The sequence below is a fragment of the Tenrec ecaudatus genome, chromosome 4 (genome assembly GCF_050624435.1).
Source record: "Tenrec ecaudatus isolate mTenEca1 chromosome 4, mTenEca1.hap1, whole genome shotgun sequence".
NCBI classification, from domain to species: Eukaryota; Metazoa; Chordata; class Mammalia; order Afrosoricida; family Tenrecidae; genus Tenrec; species Tenrec ecaudatus.
The window spans coordinates 121263688-121284104 of NC_134533.1; the positions used below are offsets into that span (position 1 = coordinate 121263688).

General features: G+C 46.8%; 1 protein-coding gene across 2 annotated transcripts in view; it reads left to right on the top strand.

Moving 5' to 3' along the window:
• The window catches only part of SORL1 (sortilin related receptor 1), a 215236-nt gene that overhangs the window by 134203 nt on the left and 60616 nt on the right, over window positions 1–20417 (top strand). For both annotated transcript variants that reach the window (XM_075546728.1, XM_075546729.1), the window contains exons 24-26: window positions 460–582; window positions 8420–8539; window positions 19995–20120. In XM_075546728.1, the coding sequence (XP_075402843.1) occupies window positions 460–582; window positions 8420–8539; window positions 19995–20120 (369 nt within the window). The remainder of the gene's footprint in view (window positions 1–459; window positions 583–8419; window positions 8540–19994; window positions 20121–20417) is intronic.

The window sequence follows — 20417 nt, forward strand, 5'->3', positions numbered from 1 at the left end:
CACCCGAGGCGGCCGGCCTTTCTGACTTAATGTCATGGAGACAATGAAGAGCCAGCGTCTTGTGTGAAACTGGGCTCTCCTAATGTCAGTTTTCTCCTTTGGGCTCTATCTGCCGTGCACTTAGGAGGAAACCTTTGTGTTGGCCAACGTTCTGATCTGGAGGGATCGTGGGAGATGGCCCAGCCTATCACTTTCTCTCCCAGCCAGTCAACAATCTCTCACCTGTTCCTTACCCCATGCAGATCTGGAGGCTGTCCAGGGAAAGATAGGCCCCCATCGCCCTGGGTTCTCTGCTTCCAGTTTTCAGGCAGCTCATTTCTACCAGAAGTCTAGATTGAATTTCTGTAGATATAATTACAATCTGTTTCCTTTTGATTTTTCAGCGGGTTCCTAGAGATACACGTGTACTTGGGAAGAGTTTGTTGTAGCTAACTGGTGTGTTCTGTCTCCCATTTTCAGCTACCACAGTTTGTGATCTGGACACCCAGTTCCGGTGCCAGGAATCTGGCACCTGCATTCCGCTCTCCTACAAATGTGACCTGGAGGATGACTGTGGAGACAACAGTGACGAAAGCCACTGTGGTAAGAGGGACGGGCCGTGCATGCTGTTCCAGATGGGGCCACCCACGTGTCCAGTGGGGTTTGCTGTTTGCTACTTTTCAGTTCCTTTGATCCAGAGTAAAGGAGACACTAGATTCACAGGCAGAAAAGATGGCGCAGAGCTTTTTCAGTTCCTGTCACTTATTTAGTATAAAATGAGGAAAAAACCTTCTGTTCCCTCTCAGGGTGATTTCACTAGTCATGGCACTCTGGGGCTAACTGAAAGGACGGAGGTTTGAGCCCACCTGGAGGCAACTTGGAAGAAAGGCCTGGAAATCTACTTCTGTAAAACAGCTGTTGGAAACAGGCCACTCTGACGTGCACAAAGTTGCCATGAGGTGGGGTGCACATGACAATGGTGGCTGGATTTTTTTTAACCTTTCAGAGAAGGAGAAAGATAATATCTAGGAATATGTCCTGGCGGGTTCAGGAGCTTATTATAGGCGGATAGATATGACCTGTACCTCTGAGCGGCTGTGATATTTGCCTCCCAAGAATGCATATCTACTTTCTGATCCGTCTTTAGCCCACCTAATCTTTTAAACCACCATTTGTCTGTACTGTGGACGCTGTGTAGCTGTGATCTTAGAAGCTGTGTCACTGGTGTTTCCAATACCAGCAGAGTCACCCAGTGTGTACAGGTGTCAGGAAGACTTCCAGACTACGGACGGACAGACTGTGGAGACGGACTCGGCTGTCCCCTTTCGAGGAATTCGCCACTGGAACCTTGTGACTGACTAGCAGCTGAACACTCTCAGACACTGAAGGCCCCGTGACTACAAGCAGAGCACTGTCGGGGAGCGCAAGAGGATGCGCCCCTCAGGACAGAAAGCAGTTCAAATACGACTGAGGAAGAGCCGCCCTCTCAAGGGGAAGTTCACCACGATGATGTGAACGCACGAAAAGCCTGGGGACGTAAAGCCTTCAGGGCCTTCAAATTGCTGATGGGGCACGACTCAGAATGAAAAGAAGCAGGTGCAAAACGCCAATAATCAGAATTCTGAACGTATGAAGTTTGAATCTAGGAAAATTGGAAGTCTTCAAAAATGAAATGGAATGCATAAAGATTCATATGCTAGTAGTTAATGAGCTGAAATACATGGCTTTGGCCATTTTGAGTCTTTGCTGGGAATGACACAGTCAAAAGGAATGGCATTGCATTTAGCATTAACAAGGACATTTCAGGATCTGTCTTGACGTGCATCATGGTACCGTGTGTACAGCGAGGTACACAAACAGCAGTGATGTACACGGACTTCTCCAGATGGACTGCACAGAAATCCCATTGAATACATATGTGGGAGGAGGCAAGGGAGAAGCCCAATCTCAGCAGCTAACATGAGGCCAGGCACGGACTTGGAACAGACGATCCGTTACTCACATGTGAGTTCAGGTTGAAGCTGAAGAAAGTTAAAACAAGTCCAAGAGAGCCAAAATGCGACCTTGAGTCTGTCCCACCTGCATTTCAAGAAGAGATTTGATGCATTAGACACTGTGACTGAAGACCTGCTGAGCTGTCGGAGGACATCAATAACATCATTCACGAAAAAGCAAAAGGCCATTACAAAGACAGACGGAAGGAAAAGATCAAAGTAGATGTTAGATGCTGACACTTGATCTTGATTATAGAGTAGCTAAGGCAAATGGAGACATGGTGAAGGTCAGGAACTGAACAGAAATTTTCAAAAGGCAGCTACAGTAGAAAAGTAAAATACTGAAATGTGCTACAACTTAGAGTTAGAAAACCAACAAGGAATTAAACGCTCAGCATATCTTGAACTGAAAGAATTAAAGAAAAAAAATCCATGTCCCAAGTTGCAATATTGAAAGATTCTAAAAAGGATATAATAAATCTGTGAGCAAAATATTGAATAATCCAGGAATCAACAAAATAAGATGGAAAGAATCTATAGAGGACTGTACCCAAAAGACCTAGTCAAGGAAGCAAAGCAGTGGATAGAGGTATAAACAAAGATGTATACATATGTAAATACATTAATCCACCAAAATAGAGGTATTGGCCTATGTAAATATATTTATATGGTAATACACTGAGGTAGTGGACAGACTTTGGGCCTCTGCCCATGCCCTCCTGCAATACAAGAACAGTTTGTTCTAATAAATAGGCAGTCTCAGATGCTCACCCTCCCGACACAATCGCTGAAGATAAAGGAGGTGTATAAGCAAATGTGGTGAAGAAGGCAGATGGGGCCTGGCTATTAAAGATACAGTGTCTGGGGTCTTAAAGGCTTGAAGCTAAACAAGCGGCCATTCAACAGAGAAGCAACAAGTCCACATGGAAGAAGCACATCAGCCAGTGTGATCACGAGGTGTCATCAGGACCGAGGAATAGGCACCAGAAAGACAACAAACAAACAGAAACATATTGTTGAGAACAAGGGGGTTGGAGCAGAGACCCAAAGCCCATCTGTGGACATGGAGCAATCCCCCCATAGAGGGGCTACAGGGAAGGGGTGAACCAACCAGGTGGTATAAAGCACTGATGAAAAGCACAATATTGCTCTAGTTCCTTGAGGCTTCCTCACCCCCAACTATCGTGGCCCCAGTGCTTCTTCTCAATTCAGACTAGACCGGAGCATGTACACAGGTGTAGATAAGAGATGGGGGCTCACAACACACAGAATCCAGGAACAGCAGTGGGAATAGCTATACCAGAAGGGTAGAGAGAAGGGTGGGGGTGGGGTGGGTGAGGAAGGGAGAAGGGCGAACTGATCAGCAACGATCGATACATAACCATAGACCCCTCTCCAGGGGGAAGAACAACAGAAAACATGGGGGAAGGGAGACCACGGTTGGTGTGATATATGAAAATAATAATTTATAATCTTTCAAGGGGTTATGAGGGTAAAGGAGAGGAACTGACAGCAAGGGTTCCATAGAAAGTAAAAGTCTTGAAAGAATGAAGGCAACACATGAACAAACATGTCTGATGTAATCGATGTGTGGATTGTAACAAGAGTTCTAAGAGTCCCCACTAAAATGATCTTTTAATTACCAAAAAAAAAAAGATCTACTCAACATTGCACCATTTTAGGCGGTAGCATCTGAGCAAGAACCAGCGGTGCTGAAGGAAGACGTTCAAGCTGCATGGAAGGTATGAGCCAAAACACGGCTCCAGGAATTGATGGAACGCCAATCAGATGTTTCAACAAGCTCATCAAGTATTGGAAGTACTCACTCGTCTGTGTCAGGAAATTTGGACGACAACTTCTTGGCATTTGTACCCATTCCAAAGAAAAGTGACCCAACAGAATTATCAGATTGTAGAATGATATTATCACATGCAAGTAAACTTTTGTTGAGGATTACCCAACAGCGTTGCAGCAGTCCATTGACGGAGCCATCAGTGGTTCAGGCAGGATTCAGATGAGGACATGTGCATGAGGTTGAGTTCTCTACAAAGCAAAAACCTGTGACAGTTGTAATATAGAAAGAACTTTATATTGAGAAATGGCTTACACAGTTGTAGAAGTAGCTAAGTGCAGTCAGGTTTAAGTCAGGCTTCTGACTCATAAAAGCTGACAAACAGGAGACAGGATGATGCAGCAGGGCTGGCAGGCATACACACTGGTAGATGCAGAGGTAATGAATGTGAAGTCTGCTGAATGAATCCACCTTTGATAGTCAGCTGACACGCCTGGGATCAGCAGGGGACGCGATCGGAGATCGAGGAACTAGAAAACACGATCCAACTCCAGTTGAAGGTGAAGGCCCAAAGAGGATTTGACTCTGCTAGGTCTCTTTCTTATACAAAAGATGCCCCCCCACAACTCTGCCCCTCTGACCTCCCACCCTGCCCCTGCCCCAAGGAGGTATTATCAGACTCGGTCATGATTTATAGGTTGGGTTCCATCCTTATCCTTACCCAGGAGTGCCTAGTTGGCATAATCCCTAACCATCATCACAGCCTGGAACAAGGGCTATCATTAGTTACGTTAGATGGATCTTGGCTAAAAACAGAGTGTTAGGCCAGGTTGCCCAGAGAGAGAAAAATCAGTGACACTCATATATGTGTAAGACAGAGTTTTATATCAAGCTCATATCTGTGTAAGAGCTTTATATCAAGAAGTAATTATGCATCAATAAAACATCCTACCCCAGTTCAACTCAAATCCTTAAGTCTGATACTAGTCCGTAAGTCCATCTTCAGACTCACACAGCCTGAATGAAGCAAAATGTAGGAAGGTCATAGACCAGTGTGAGAAAAGTCTAGTGGATTCCACGGTGGTGGAAGCATTAGGCTCTGCAAGGTCTCAGTGTGGTTCCCAACAGGAAGGTACAAGCAGAAGTGGGGTGGCGGGTGGTGGTGAAGGTTCCCTGGCACCCCCCCTGATGAGAAGGTCATGCCCACAAGGAGGTGCCATCAGGCTGTGACCAGATTGACAGGCTAGACTCCACCCCTACACTTTTAAATCTTCAAGTTGACATTGAAATTATGTAACCACCGCGCAGAGAGTACCAGAAAGACATTTACTGGTGCTTTATGGACTGTGCGAAGACATGGTACTGTGTGGCTGGACAAACCGTGGGAATTCTAGGATATTTCAGTGTGCCCCTGCGGAACTTGTACATGGAGCAAGAGCCAACTGTTTGAACTGAGCAAGGGAACACGGGCTGAAATCGGGAGAGGTCTGCATCAGTGATCTACGCTCAGCATATTCACCGAGCCTGCGTGCTGAGCACATCATCAGAGAAGCTGGAGCCCCTGAAGAAGACCGCGGCATCAGGAAGGCTTATTAACAGCCTGGGATATGCCAGTGCCACACACTCTCGTGTACTAAACGTGAGGAAGACTTCATGATGAAGACCAAGCATTTCAACCCCAAATCCTCACCACCTAACCTCATGATAAATGGAGGAACGATCGACGTGGTCAAAGAGTTCATCTTGCTTGGCTTCACAGTCAGTGCTCAAGGAAGCAGCGATTGAGCTCAAAAGACGCAGAAAACAAAAAGATGCATTGCATTAGGTACATTTCCTGCACAAAATCGTTTTAGAGTATTGAAACGCAAGGATGCTACTTTGAGGACTAAGGTGCACCTTAGCGCTCCATGGTGTTTCCAGTAGCTTCGCATGCATGTGGAAGTTGGATATTGAATAAGGAGGAATGACGAAGAATCTATGCATTTGAATTATGATACTGGTGAAGGATATTGAAAATACCATGCACTGCCAAAAGAACAAACAAAGCTGTCTTGGAAGAAAGACAGCCAGAGTGCTCCTGAGAGGCGAGGATGGTGAGACTTTGTCTCCCGTACTTGGGACATGTCAGGAGAGACCAGACCCTGGAGGAGAAGGGCATCCAACTTGGTATAGAGGGTCAGTGAAAAAGAAGGAGGCTCGTGACAAGATGGAGTGACAGGAGAGGCTGCAACAACGGGCTTACACCTAAGAACAGTTGGGAAGATGGTGCAGGCCTGGACAGTGTTTTGGTTCGTCGTCCATAGGGTAACTATGAGTCAGAAACTGCTGGATGGCCCCCCATGAGCAACAGTTCTTTAAACTGTTTGGGGGCTAGTAGATGGTGCAAATCACCTTTTGATCACGTGTTTTCTGAATGAAATAAATTTAGAACAAGAGTGGTTTGGAATTGTAAGAAATACTAGAGAGTCCTGAGTTCCCCCTACCCCCCTTTTAATTGAGAGTCCTTGCCTGGAGTCCTTAGGGGCATGGAGGGGGCTGACTCAGGGCAGCATGGTTAGTTTGTTGGATAATGGAACTGGAACCCGCTTTCTGATTCCAGGCTCTTTCTGTTACGCAGTATTGCCTTGTCACTTCCGTGGGGGCTCGCTCCCCTGTGTCAGTGGGCTTGCTCCTAGTGCTTAGCTCCTGGTTGCCTAACGAGGAGACATGCAGCACACAGGCACAGAACCCAAGGGCCTGAAGATGGGCAGGCCCGCTGCATGCTGAGCAGACTCAGTGACTCATAGGCCCTGAGATAAGGCAAGTGGGGACTGTCCCTACATATGTTTACATAGTTAGATAATTGGGAATTTGAGAGGATTACCAGTGAAGGGGGTAGAGTCTAGTCTGTCAATTGGGTCCTAGCCAATGAGGCATCTGTGTGGGCATGGCCTTCTCCTGAGAATTCTGGGAAATCTGGCACTTCCTCCTCGCTCTCTGCTCACACCCTGTGAGACATAGCAACTAACAAGACACATGACCCACCCTGATGCAGAGACCCTTGCAACGCTGAGCTGTTTCCAATGACACTGGGTCCAAAGACTTTAGATCCACTGGCCTGTGATCTTCTACATTCGGGATCATTGCATGGGTTTCATGACTCTGAAGAGGACTTTATAAATTGGTATCGAATATATGGGCTAATATCGGACTTATGGACTTGATCTCGACTGGGCTGGAATGTTTTCTCAATGTTCAGTTGCTTTTGTATATAAACCTCTTTATTATACACATATATGTGTCCATGGATTTGTTTCCCTAGTCTATCCAGACTAACACAGCCTGTCCAGGGCCACTTTCAAATGGAGAGTTTCTAGCCCACAGGCATTTTTTTTTGGGGGGGGTGGGAATGACCAACTTTTCCTTTATCTTGGTAAAGTGTGAAGGACATGAAGCTCTGCCCTTGAATTCACAACCATTTCCTTTCATTACAATTTGTACCCTGGCCCGGTATAGGCATCCCGTCTGTGCTGGGCACATTGACCTTTAAACAGTGGTTAGTGCTCACGTCTTTTCATTCATGGCTCATTCCCATCTTGAGGCCCCAGCTAGCCCTTTTTCCTGATTGAGACTACTTCGTTAATCTCCAGGTCACTGCTTCACAAATATCCAAATCACCAGCTTAACCATCAACTGTTGCTTGGGTTGGGCAACTAGGGCAGCCATGGAGGGCCCCATGGAGGTTTTTCCAGTTTTGTTAGCATCTCTCACATTTAACTAAAAAATTCTGTGGTAGCAACAGCCCAAGGGCCTGCGGAAGATGCTGTGAGTACAGGCTCCTTCCAAGACTTGGTGAGGCTGTACTGCTTCATTTGCCCCAGGGCCAAGACAGCACCCCTCCCCCACCCCCTCAGTATCCCTGGAGCTTTGCCCACAGACGCTCCGTCACCTGTGTTTCCTTCTTTCTTTGGGAGCTTACATCAGCCTCCCTTTTCCTGGGCCGAGCGTCTCCTTGTGATCAGCACATCCAGCGCTCTCGCTGTTCCTTTTCAGGAACTGTACCTTAGGCCTCCACAACCTTGCTGTGCCTCCCTGAGGCCATCGCCCTCTAAGGTCATGGCTGTCCAACCTTCTGCGTCCTAACCAATGTGATGATGTTGCTGTTATCTGCCATCGAGCAAGCCACGACTCATGGTGGCCTATTGGCCTGCGATTCCCATAGGGTTCTCATGGGCTGGCTGTTCAGAAGTGGGTCACCGGACCGTTCTTTTTATAGCAGGCGTCATCATGGATAAGACAAGGGGAGGCTTCAAAAAGCTCATGGAACGATACATAGACATTTCCATGGACTTTTGGACGCCCCTTCATATTGCTGGAGTGAGTGTCCTGGGCTCAATTCAGAAAGCTGGCCTTTTCTGGAGACCAGCAGCCATGGGAGCCTAAGGGTGTCCGTAGCTCCAGGAGCCACGAGAATTGTAGCTTTTTTTACCTGTAACCCATTTGGAAACGATTTCAGATCCCTAGTGAAAGGGACCCGAGCTAGCTCATCAATCAGTGCTGGCGTATCTGTCTCTAAGCTTTGTGAGCTCTGATCACTACAGGCAGCAATTCAGAGGTGCCGGGGGCCATTGGCTTGCTGGCTTCTCTAACTCTGTGTTCGTGGTCTCCCCTGCAGAAGCTCACCAGTGCAGGAGCGATGAATACAGTTGCAGCTCTGGCATGTGCATCCGGTCCTCCTGGGTGTGTGACGGGGACAACGACTGCAGGGACTGGTCTGATGAAGCCAACTGCACCGGTCAGTGCCTCCTGACTCACTCCAGTGCATGAGTGTGTATGTGTTTGGTTGGCATTGCAGTCTGAAACCTTCTCTTGGAGAATTGCCTCAGGCCTCAGGAATCATCCACTGTTTCACAAAGAGCTGGTGGGAGGATGCGGGAGCTTGCGCCCGAGGCACTTTGACATGCTGCTTCCTTCATTGAGAAAGTCCTGCCGTGACAATCTGCCAGCTGAACTAAATAGTGTCTCCTGAGTCATATAGTTGATTTACTGACTGGCTCAGGTTCCTTAAGACCAGTAATGAATTCTACACAGACTGGTGCCTGGTCTGAGACCCCACTTGGAGCAGTGCTGAAGCAACAGAGGCGGTGAAAGAGCACTGCTAGTGGATGTAAATGACAGCCAGTGTCCGACTTTTCCTGTTGGATGTAAGTTTGCTCTCGGGCAGGCAACAAGAGGGCCTGCATTTCCCAGTCACTGTTGCCAGATGGCAGAAACCAGGTGGGGCCGAGAGCATCTAAGTTTTCTTTTCACATGCATGGGACAGGAGAACAGGGGATCCTCCCTCCCAGTGCCAGCTTCTCTATCCTTTTGCTCTCACAGGACACACACACACACACACACACATATACACACACATACCAGCTGAGTGAAACCATTTTTTTAGACAGAAACAAATCTCTCTCTCTCTCTCTCTCTCTCTCTCTCTCTCTCTCTCTCTCTCTCTCTCTCTCTCTCTCTCTCTCTCACACACACACACACACACACACACACACACACACCAGCTGAGTGAAACTGTTCTTTTAGACAGACACAAATCTTGGAATGACAAGTACCAGCTAGGAAAACAATGGTTTATTTTAACAAAGATCATATTTTCCCCCAGATCTTCCATTACTTAGAGACCCTAAATCTGGAGGAACCAGGCCAGGTGTGCAGGTCTGGCCCTTAGGGAGGGAGGGAGCCTGGACAGTATCACAGGATAGTCTGTGAGACGAGACGAGGCAAGACAAGTGTAGCTCAGGGTCACAGCTATGGAGGATTACCAGCTAAGTCACACAGAAAGAAAGAATATGATTCTCCTAACTACATTATATTTACATCATAAAAGAATAGCGTATTGGCACCCCACTCCTCATCTTAATCTCTCATATCTCTGAGATCTGTTTTGTTGGAAATATTCATGGCTGATGATCAGTAGGAACTCAGTTATGTGAGAACTTTGCAATGGAGCTTGCACACCCTTAAAGTACTGAGAATTTGAGCTCAAATACAATTCTTCCCTCCGATTATACGATTAATTATCCTCTGACCACACAGGCTGATGGGCTTCTTCCGCGTGGACTTAGCTGACGCTTCACTTAGAGGGCTGCTTGTCTTTGGACACCTGTTTCGGATAGCCAGGCACCGTGTGATTTCTTCACCACACTTGGCTGTGCACTTTTTACATCTTTGGCAATCAGTGCACGAGAGGTTGAGTCTTAAGCAAGGCCACACCATAAGAATGAATTTGGTATTCTTAAGAGCAATACTAACTTAGTCAATGGTCTAGAATGTAAATCCCCATAAGCCCTGTTAGACTGAAGTACCCGAGAGTTCACCTGTGCAGGTGTGAAGCAGACGGCAGGACACCGCTCAAGAAAACAAGCCAAAGGGCAAGACCGTTTGTCGGTGAAATGAAGACATGTCGCAGATAACGAAGAAAGCGGCCAATGTAGTGTAGTCTTCAGTTGTCAGTCACTGGGTAATCTCAGAGCAATACAGATTTAAACCACGTCCACTGACACCAAGGTCCCAGGCCTGGGAACAGTTGTCCATCCACGACAGCATTTCAATTCAAAGTCCAAAGGAGTAGTTCAGTTTCTTCACTCCTGCCTTGCGTGTGCTTGAGACAAAGTCTAGTTCATTCAGTGGGTTCTCAAAATGGGTCTCCTTGACGGGACCTCCGAAAGAAGCTGCAGACCCCCCCCCCCAAAGCACATCCCAGATCCAGGCAGCCGGCCACACGAAGCCGAAAGGCAGGGAATAAATTCCGTCAGAATTGCAGTTAGTAACAATCTGCATGGCGGATTCACTGCTCGGGAGCCTTTCCCAACCAAGGTAAGCATTTCTCTGGAGGCTGGCTGCTGCTTGCCTTTGTTTACTAAGGAAGTGAGCTCATGCTCTTGGAGCTGGCGTTAACCCTTTCCTGTCTGGCCTTGGATTTCTGTCCTGTCACTCAGATGAAGAGCGGCTCGGCCTGACGGGAGGCCCTCTGACCAGTGGGTTCAAGGAGGCACAGACATGGAGTGGCAGGTGGACCGGAAACATGAGATGACACCTCATGACGTTGCTTCAGAGACTGTCCACCTGCCCTAAACTCTAGTGACTAGTCTGAGTGTCCTTTTCTGGAGCCAGTGTCTTCAACCTTCAATGGGGCACCATGCTCTGAGCAACACACTCTGCTGGCTTGCCTGGGCTGTCTTTGGAATTCAAAATGGCTTTCAAGTGACAATTTTTTTGGTATGTTAATATTCAGAGGAAAAACTTAAAGAAAGCTACACAGAACAAACGGTTTACACATGTATTATGTTAACTTCTAAGGTGAAACCAAACAGAGATGCTAACAATAAATATTAGGCTCAGTACCTGGAAGGAGAACAGTAAGTACCACAAAGCACGTGTCTCTCTATTCACAGAGCTCTAACATCAGCTGCCACCCATACGGCTTCAGGTTCTGTGTGAACAAGGCACTTCCAGGAAATGTCACTGTTAGTCTGTTTCACAACCTAGAGCTCTAACTTTACCAACTTCTCTAACCATTATCTGATGAATTTATCAAATCTGCCAATAGAGATTTTTACTCTGCAAACCCTGACATTTTAAACTTTCAAGTTAAACATTCTGAGGAAAGTGAGGAAAAATAGCTAATTACATACGGAGGATACTTTAAAAATGTCCACAATATCTCCACATATAGAACTTAATGAAACATTCCGTCTGGTTAGTAGCTAACTATTCTTGGCAAATTTGGGATCCACTATAATTCTCAATCTTGCCCCCTTCCAGAGTTCCAGAATCCTGATTTAGACTTGCGGGCTCCACCTTAGAATTTGAACCCTGTTGATAAGTCCAGTCGAGTCCATTTTCTACCGGGAATTTTGATTAAGGACCTGAGTGAGTCCACATATCAAAAGTTCATCTGTAAATGACAGAGTCTGATGTGGCCCTGCCACATTAAGTCACAGGAAAACATACATAAATGAATATCGTTTTTAAGACATAAGTGGGGAACCCATACACTAATAGCAAGCAAACAAAGTCAGTTAAGAGAAGGGACCTCTCAAAATGCCACGTTCGAAAGTTTCAAATTAACCAAAGTTCAACTACCAAACTTTTCTGTCGTCATCTCGCGGTTGTATGATTGAGAAGTTGTGGGAATGATCTACTTGCAATCTTTCCCCAACTTCCCCTGGCCAACACGCCTACTAGGACCATTTGAATTTACTATTAGAACATACAGACACCCATGTTGCAGTAGTCTCCAGGGACTCGCAACCTTTTAGATTCCAAGAATAATTTTTTTCTTTATTCTAAGAATAACTTAGCTCACTACCACAGAGGTTTCAGATCTTTTTCGCGCCCCCCGTTTTTCACATCCAGACACAGTTTGCTTTCACTCTCTCTTGAGCTGACTACTTACCCCCAGCTCAGCAGTCACTCTCTCTCACACTCTGGCACAGCCAGACATTCTACTCTAAGACCTGACTACGCTCTTTTTCCTTCTCACACAAAATCCAGACGCTTACCATCACTAATTTTACCTTCCTTCAGCCTCTTAGCCCAGATTATATTAAGTTCCTTCACTGGGGTCTATCACATTAAGTGTTACACTTTACTAATTGAATGTGATACACACATTCCAAACCAAGAAAGACAATCCGGGAACTGTACCAAGTCAAAAGGCAAGTCCCAATTAAGCCTGTAGGCACGCAGATGGGTCCAAAAGAAACAAGCCACCAATCATAACCACACCTTCTTGTAAGACACCCGTAAGATATACTTATTGCGCAGCACCCAGGCAGAACAGCATGCCCAACATTCACGTTACTTGAAGTCTTCTGGACTCCTGGGCGGACTAGTTTCAAAGTGTCCTCCAGGCCAAGCTACAGAAACGCCAGAGTATCAGCCCTGTCTGAGACCACGTGGTTTGGTACATCTAATCCACCCTCCACCTGGAAATCAGATCATTCAGAGATGAGTTAGATTTCTAAACTAGCAATACAACCTTTTCCTTTGTGGCCTGAAATGTAATTATTTGTTAATACTATTAATTAGACTTTCAGTCAGACAGGTACAGGTTTAGTTAGAATTAGCAATGAGTTCTTCAGCCATTGTTCCTGTTTATTTCTTATAATAATTCTTTATAGTTAGGAAAAAGCACTATTTAACAGATGTCTATATGTATATTAATTCTATACCCTTAATTACAGTGAATATTTTAACTGAATGATAATATTAGCAAATCACTTAAAATAGTTTAGTTATTTATGCACTGCCAGACACTGCTGAAATTTAGTTCACTTGATCTTAACTTTTTCCTTTCTATCCAAATTCAGTTTCCTTAGAGTCTCCCAAATTTCTATATTTTGACTTAAAATAAATGTGTTTATTAAATTGATTTTAACTCATAGAGTGATCTCTAGGATAGCGCCAGAATTGCTTCCCAAGGTTTCTGAGGTTGTAAAATTCAAACCAACTATTGGTTGATCTTTCTCTCTCTCTCTCTCTCTCTCTCTCTCTCTCTCTCTCTCTCTCTCTCACACACACACACACACACACACACACACACACACACACACGTTTCTCAGCAACTAAACTTGTAATGGCAGCAGAGAAATCTTTATGCTACAGGTGGAAGGCACAGGGCTAGCCAGTCAGCTAAAGAAACCTGACCCCAAGCTGGTGGCTAATAGTAAACTAGCCCACAGGCAGGTCTCGCTCACAGGGCTGGACCATTAATGAACTGACAGCCCTACAGCCATCGGCCCTCAGATGAAAGATTCTTTTGCCACAGCAGTAGATAAGCCCAGCAAGAAACTAGAATTACTAGCTTCTTTCAGTTCTCAGAGTGACAGACAGAGATGAGATCTTACTGACCGATTCCCATGCACAGAGGAGAGCTCCCAAATTCAGCCCTTCCTTTGGGACAGATGTGGGGCCTTTACCGATACAGAAGCGCACTTACCAGATACAGAGAGTGTACTTACTGAGGAGGGTGGTCAAACTAGATGTTTAGAATCTTGACTCCTGGGTGAAGAAACCTGGGAGTCGGAGGACCAGCAGCCTGAAGAGCAGCCAAGGGTTAAAGGCCTCTTGGCAATCACCAGAGGTGATTGTCCCGGCCTGTTTGGGACAATTTGCAGTGGCCTTCCAGCCAGCAGGAAAAGCTTCCCAACTGGGGTTTCTCAGCTTACCAGAAGGCTTCCACAATTGTCCCTTCATTGTCACCAACATCTTGTAAGGTAGGCTGCAAGAGGGCCCTTAGTGTCTGGTCACCATTGCCAGATTACAGAAACCAGGTCTAGTTGAAAGATTCTAAGTTTATTTTTACATATATGGGAAAGGAGATTGGGGAATCCTGCCCCCAAATGTTGGTCTCTCCCATCTCTTTGTTTGCACAGGATACACACACACACACACACACACACACACACGGTACCCCACCACCCCCAAGCCAGATGTGATGTGAGGGGGATAGTAGTACATTTGGAGTTCATTCTACCAGATCAGACTGTTACTCAAGCTTTCTATTTAGAGATTTTGAAAAGATTGCTTAACTATGTGACAAAAGAGGCCTGATTTGTGGCAGACGGGGGACTGGTTTTGCCACCACGACAATGTACCTGCTTGTGCAACCATCTCAGTGCGCCAGTTTTTGGCAAAAACCAGCATGCCTCTCTTGTCCCACACACCTTACTCACCTGACCTCACTACATGCAACTTCTTTTTGTTTCCACAAATGAAATGGGACATGACAGGACAGTGATTTGATGGACATAGAAAAGGTGAAGAAAAAACTGAGGGAGTCATCTAAACTGTCACCCATCTAAACAGATGAGTTTGAAAAATGTTTACAAGAATGGAACCACAGATTTGACAAGTGTATGAAGTGTAATGGCGATTACTTTGAAGGTGATAAGGTTGTTTTGTACAAAAATTTAAATACATAGTGTTGGGGGGGAATCACAGGTTTTTTTGGGTTCCCCCTTGTACACACACACACACGCCCATGCATACGTGCACTAAGTGAAACAGTTCTTTCAGACAGACACAAATCTTGGTATGACTGGTATCAGCTAGACAGACAAAGGCTGTTTTAACAAACATGTGTGTTCTGAGAGCTTCTATTACTTAGGGAGACAGGTGGGTGTGTGGGTCCTGGCCCTTCATGAGGGAGGCAGGAAGCCTGGACACTACACGGGTTACCGGGTGAGACAGACAGAGAGGTCTAGCTCAGGGTCACAACTATGGAGGATTTCTAGCTAAGTCACATAGAAACAAAGAATATAATGCTTTTTGCTACATTTTTTCCTTTAACTTCCAATTCTTTTAAAAAAATCATTTTATTGGGGGCTCATAGCTCCTATCACAATCCATCCATTGTGTCAAGCACATTTGTGCATTTATTGCCATTATCATTTTCAAAACATTTCTTTCTACTTGAGCCCTTGGTATTATCAGGTCCTCATTTCCTCCCCTCCCACCCTCCCTCGCTCCTTCCCGATCCCTTGATAATTTATAAATGATATTTCCATCATAAAAGAATAGCAGGTTGACTCTTCAAGTTAGTCCCTATGAAATTCGCTTCTGGTTATTATACTATTTTCGTGATCAATGGGTGGGAGCACAGTGTGGAAGGAAAACCTCAGGTTAGCCATTGTATGGCCGATCTGCTTTGACTCCTTAACGCCGTCTCCATTTGGCAATCGGTAAAGCCCGCTTTGCGGTTGTTTGGTGTGGGATGCCGTTTAGTTCCCTTGCCTTATTCCCTCGTCTTCCTAGAATTCCCCAAGGTTTACCACACTGGTGGGCATCGGAGAACTCGAAGCTTGCCAAAGGATTTGTAAAAACGTATTTCATAAAGATAGATCTGCTAAAGATTAATGTTACACAGCTTTTCTATCCCATTGATTTTGGTTTCGAGGTGGCCTTACGAGCCAGCGGACACAAATGCCAGTTACGTATCACACCGCACAGAATGTTTCAGGTCTGTCCCCTTATACACAGCACCCATGTCCTTTCTGACCAAGTCTCAGTATCCGTAACTCTGCTTCTGACCGAGAAAATGCCTCTCTGTCGATGAGCGTGCCCTGCGGAGGCAGGGGAAACGCAGATCCACAGAGAAGCTGATGTTTGAAAATCAGGGGTCTGGGGGACACTCAATTAGAGGGCAGTCCTTGGGAGCTTCACTTACGGCGGTCTGATTGGACATCTCGTTCGCACACCCCTACCGGCCAGGGCTGCATTCCAGCAGCATGTGCCGGGCCTGCAGAATGAAAGAGCAACTTCATGTCTCTGGCTGGCTTGGTTTCTGGCTTCTCCCGGCTGGGCTCCCTGGGGGACGTGCGTTGTCCCCGTTGCTCAACTGCAGCCTTGTTCTCCTGGCTGCTCTCCCAACCTTTTCAAGATGACTCCCCTTCTCCAGCACCCCAAAATAGCCAGAGGTCAGATGTGAGCTCATTAAGATGTGTGACACGACACTCACTTCCTGCCCTCATAAATTAAGCTTTTACCACGAAGCCAAAGAGACTAGGTCAGGGCCAGCTGACCTCACCCTGGCCTCGCTCTTGGCCATCTCTGCACCAGCGTCTCCTCCCCTCCTGCCTGCTTTTGGCTTCCTGGTGGGTTTCCCTTTCCTGTGCCTTTCACCCTCGTGGGTTTTGACGTCGCACATTTTATTGTACTCGGTTTTCTTACAGCTACATCCACAGAACAGCATTCACACCCTTTCACCCAGTTCTCTCCATACGCATGGTTGACTGCTACATCTGTAAGTGATGGGGCTATTCTTGCTGTCTCTATCCAAGTTGCTCTCTTTGTATTTTATGCCTGCGTCTGAGCTCCTTTCTCACACCTACCTTTTTCAGTTCAGTTCCCTTTGAAGGTGGATCTGTCTGCTGTCTAACATCTCCACATCGAGATGCCTTATGTCAAGGACTACATTTGTACTTCCCAGGATGTCTGCATGGGTGCTTCTCAGCTGGGCCCGTTACCTCTCATGTATGCTGGACGCTTCTTTTTTTCAGACTTTCATCATTCACACTCTGTTTAGACGAGCATTTCTTTTCCTGCTTGCACTTTCTCAACCCACGAAATGGGGCAGTCCTTTCCTCTCTATAGTGACTGATCCCTCTGCTCTGTTCCTCTAAGAGTGACCCTGATAGGGTGTGCACTGGGCTGCTAACCACAAGGTTGGCGGTTTAAACCCACTAACCCCTTGGAGGAAGGATGAGAAAGTTGATAGCTCCTCTAAAGATTTACAACCCCGGGGCTTTGATTTCTTCATCTCTGTACTCCTATCTCATGATCCTTCCAAGCTCTAATGGGATAGGGTTTTATAATTTTAAACAATTTTCCAATTTAAACAGGGCAAACCTCAGACGCCAGGAACAAAAGGATTTTTTTTCCCCAAAGAAGATCCCGTGATAGTGACATAAGCTTGCTGGGGAGCCCTAGTGGTAGAATGGTTGCATGTCAGGCTCCAATCTGAAAGGTCAGCAGTTTGAAACCATGAGCTGCTCCTGCAGGAAGATGGGCGTCCTACGCCCATAAGCAGGTACAGTCCTGGGAACCCATAGGGAAGTTCTGCTGGGCCCTGTAGGGTCGACTCGATGGCAGTGGGTTTGGGGTTCTCCCGCCCCCAATACACACTTTTGAATGGGTGCCCCAGTGGACTATCTGCATCCATGTCATCTACATCTTTCTGTGGATCGGTTTGACCCACTGACCTTTCCCTTAGCAGCCAAGTGCTTAACCTATGTCATCCTCATGGCACATGCTCTTGGTCAGAACCCCGGTGCTCCATCACTGTTCACTCACTAGCTCCTCCATCCTTACCCTCACATTATCATGCAAATCATTCTGTTTATTGGCCCAGTTTTTCAGTGTAGATTAAAGTTAATCTCTTCCATCCATGTAATTTTTTAAAATGAAAGAAAATCATGTATTATTTATCAAGCCCTCTGATGCATAGCCAGTAAGCTATTAGGAAGATGAAAACTCCAGATAAGGTGAGTGGTGAAAAGAAAAGGCTCAGAGTTAGGTCTTCCCGCCATGCTTCGGCACTTAGGTGCACTGCACAAACTGGTAAGTCTTTCTCAACTCTGTGTGTGTGTGTGTGTGTGTGTGTGTGTGTTTTGGATTCTGCCTCCCCAGATTGTCATTTAGAAACTCTTAGCATTCTGAGATTTCTTTCAATTAAAACTGAAATGCCCAGGCCCAATAATCGCTAGTGGTTTCGTGTGGCAATTAGTTTAGGTGAGTTTTCTATTTTGTGAGTGTGAGCTAGGGTTTGGTGGAGACTTTTTTAAAAGGCTTTTCAGACTTGTGAAACCAATACATCAGAAGTATTTTGGCTGATGGCTCTTACTTGGGTGAGAGCTCATGTAACATGCATAGCACATTTATTCTTCTTACCAGAGATAAATGCATTTTAAAAAGGTGTTTAATAGATTCTGAGTGCCAAAGATTGCAAACTATCGAAGCTTCCTGTAGTCTTATTTGCATCCTACCAAGAATATTCTGGGTTTTTAGAGAGGAGACAAGACAGGGGTAGTACATAGCTACTTGTTATAAAGTGGTTTGAGAAATCAGGTTCTTTCTGTTTCTAATCATTTCAAAAGTAGTCTTAAATGCAGCAGAAATTTTCGAGGACGTTTAAACCCATTTGCTCCAAACCTTGAGTGGCTTATTCCAAAACCGTCTCCATGGGAGAACGCTGTAGTCTGGACGCGGGAACCTGCTTTTGTTTGTTTGGCCCCAGACGGTCCAGCCTACAGGCAGGCTCACGGGAAGCCCATTTATCTTGATTATATAATTTTATGCTGGTTGTAAACAAGGCCAGTCCTCACTTTTACTCGGCAGAGAGCAGGCCCACACAGCTTTCTGTTTAAGAGGAGGGATGGGAAATCGAAGGGAGAAGGGGCTTCGTGGTGTTGGTTAGATTTGAGGCAGATACTGTGCATTTGAACAGGCCTCCGACCGAGGCTTTGAAATGTTTCTAAATGACTTCCAGGTGACCCCAGCCCTGTGTGCACGCAAGGCTGCTCATGTCTAACAGAGGCTCTGCTCTCCCTCTCCGGGTTGTAACGGATGCCGTGCACGGTTGGCTGAGAGCTGTTACTCTGGAGTGGACCGAGAGGGAGGGAATTCTGGGGCAGGAGCCTGCCCTTTTTGTTTTCTTCTCTCGAAATTGTGTTCTTTCCATCTGCACAGTTATTTAGAGTGATAAAGCCATGGCTGTGCACATCTAGGAAGGATTATTAGAAACCAGTGTGTAGATGAGGAAATTGAGACAGACACACACCCACACCCAGCCCCCTAAATAGTGTCTGAGCTAGCACCAGCACCCAGTCTCCTGGGCCACGTGGCCTTTCCTCGTCTCCCCGACTCTGAAGGAATGAGAAGGTTTATGTGAGGATTAAATAGCAAGATGGAGGGGGACAAGCACAGTGTGCTTGGGAATTGCAAAAGCCCTGGCTTTCTTGCCTGATCATCTATGTGAACATGGGCAAGTCTTGTCATCTCTGAGCCGGCTCCTGCGCCGTAAAAGGGAATTCGTGTTTACTCTGAAATGGCTGGGAAGAGGCCTTTCGCCCCACCGCGGCATGGCTGCAGCAGGTGTGAGCTAGAGGAACGAGTCGGTGCTCCTTCGGAAAGCCTCCTGCTCTCACGGCAGCCTCAGGCCCTACCTGCTGGCCGAGGAGAGTAAGATACTTCAGTTCGTACCTGAGTACCTAGTGGTCGTCCATTGCCATGAGATCGGCTCTGACGGCTGGCGCCGCGGTGTATCACAGAGCCAAACATTGCCTGACCCTGTGCCACCTGCTTGCTCCTTGTCTGCTTGAGTCCACGGTTACAGCTGCCTTTGATTCTGAAGGGCTTCCAGCCTCCGGGGCTGATCTCCCAGCTCGGTGTCAGGTAGAATTCTGTTGTGATCCATAAGGTTTGCATTGGGCAGGAGATGGCCAGGCCTTGCTTTACAGCTTTAATCTAGAAGTGCTGCTGGACCCTGTCCCCCATGGGTGACCCTGCGGGTATTTCCAGCATCACGGCCATCGCTCAAGCCCCCACAGGACAACCAAGCGGTCGGTGGGTGGCGCACGGTATGGCTGAGCAGTTTTCCTTTGCAGCCGGGCCCTGGGGCGGTGGGTGGCTGAGGGGCATGGGGGTGAAGGAGGCATGACCACTTCTTTCTTCTCTCCTGCTTACAGCCATCTCGCATACTTGTGATGCCTCCAACTTCCAGTGTCATAACGGGCACTGCATCCCCCAGCGGTGGGCCTGTGACGGAGACACAGACTGCCAAGACGGCTCTGACGAGGATCCAGTCAACTGTGGTAACTGCAGATGCTTCTGTCCGCCCCAGATTTGCACGGCAGCTCTTGTTCAGGGCAAGAGGCAGCAGACGGACGGGCCAGGGGATGGAATACCGTCCCTTGTAGCCGCACTCCTCAATAATGGATGCACGTCTGTGCTGCACTGCCCTGCCATGCGTGCCGGTGCCGGTGCCGGTGGTGGTGGTTACCATTGGCCCAGAACAGAACGTTACCGGGGCTGTGGGTACCGTGTCAGTCAGTCCCATCGGTGGTCTTCCTGGTCTGTGATGAGCCTCTCCCTCCTCTTTACCAAACATG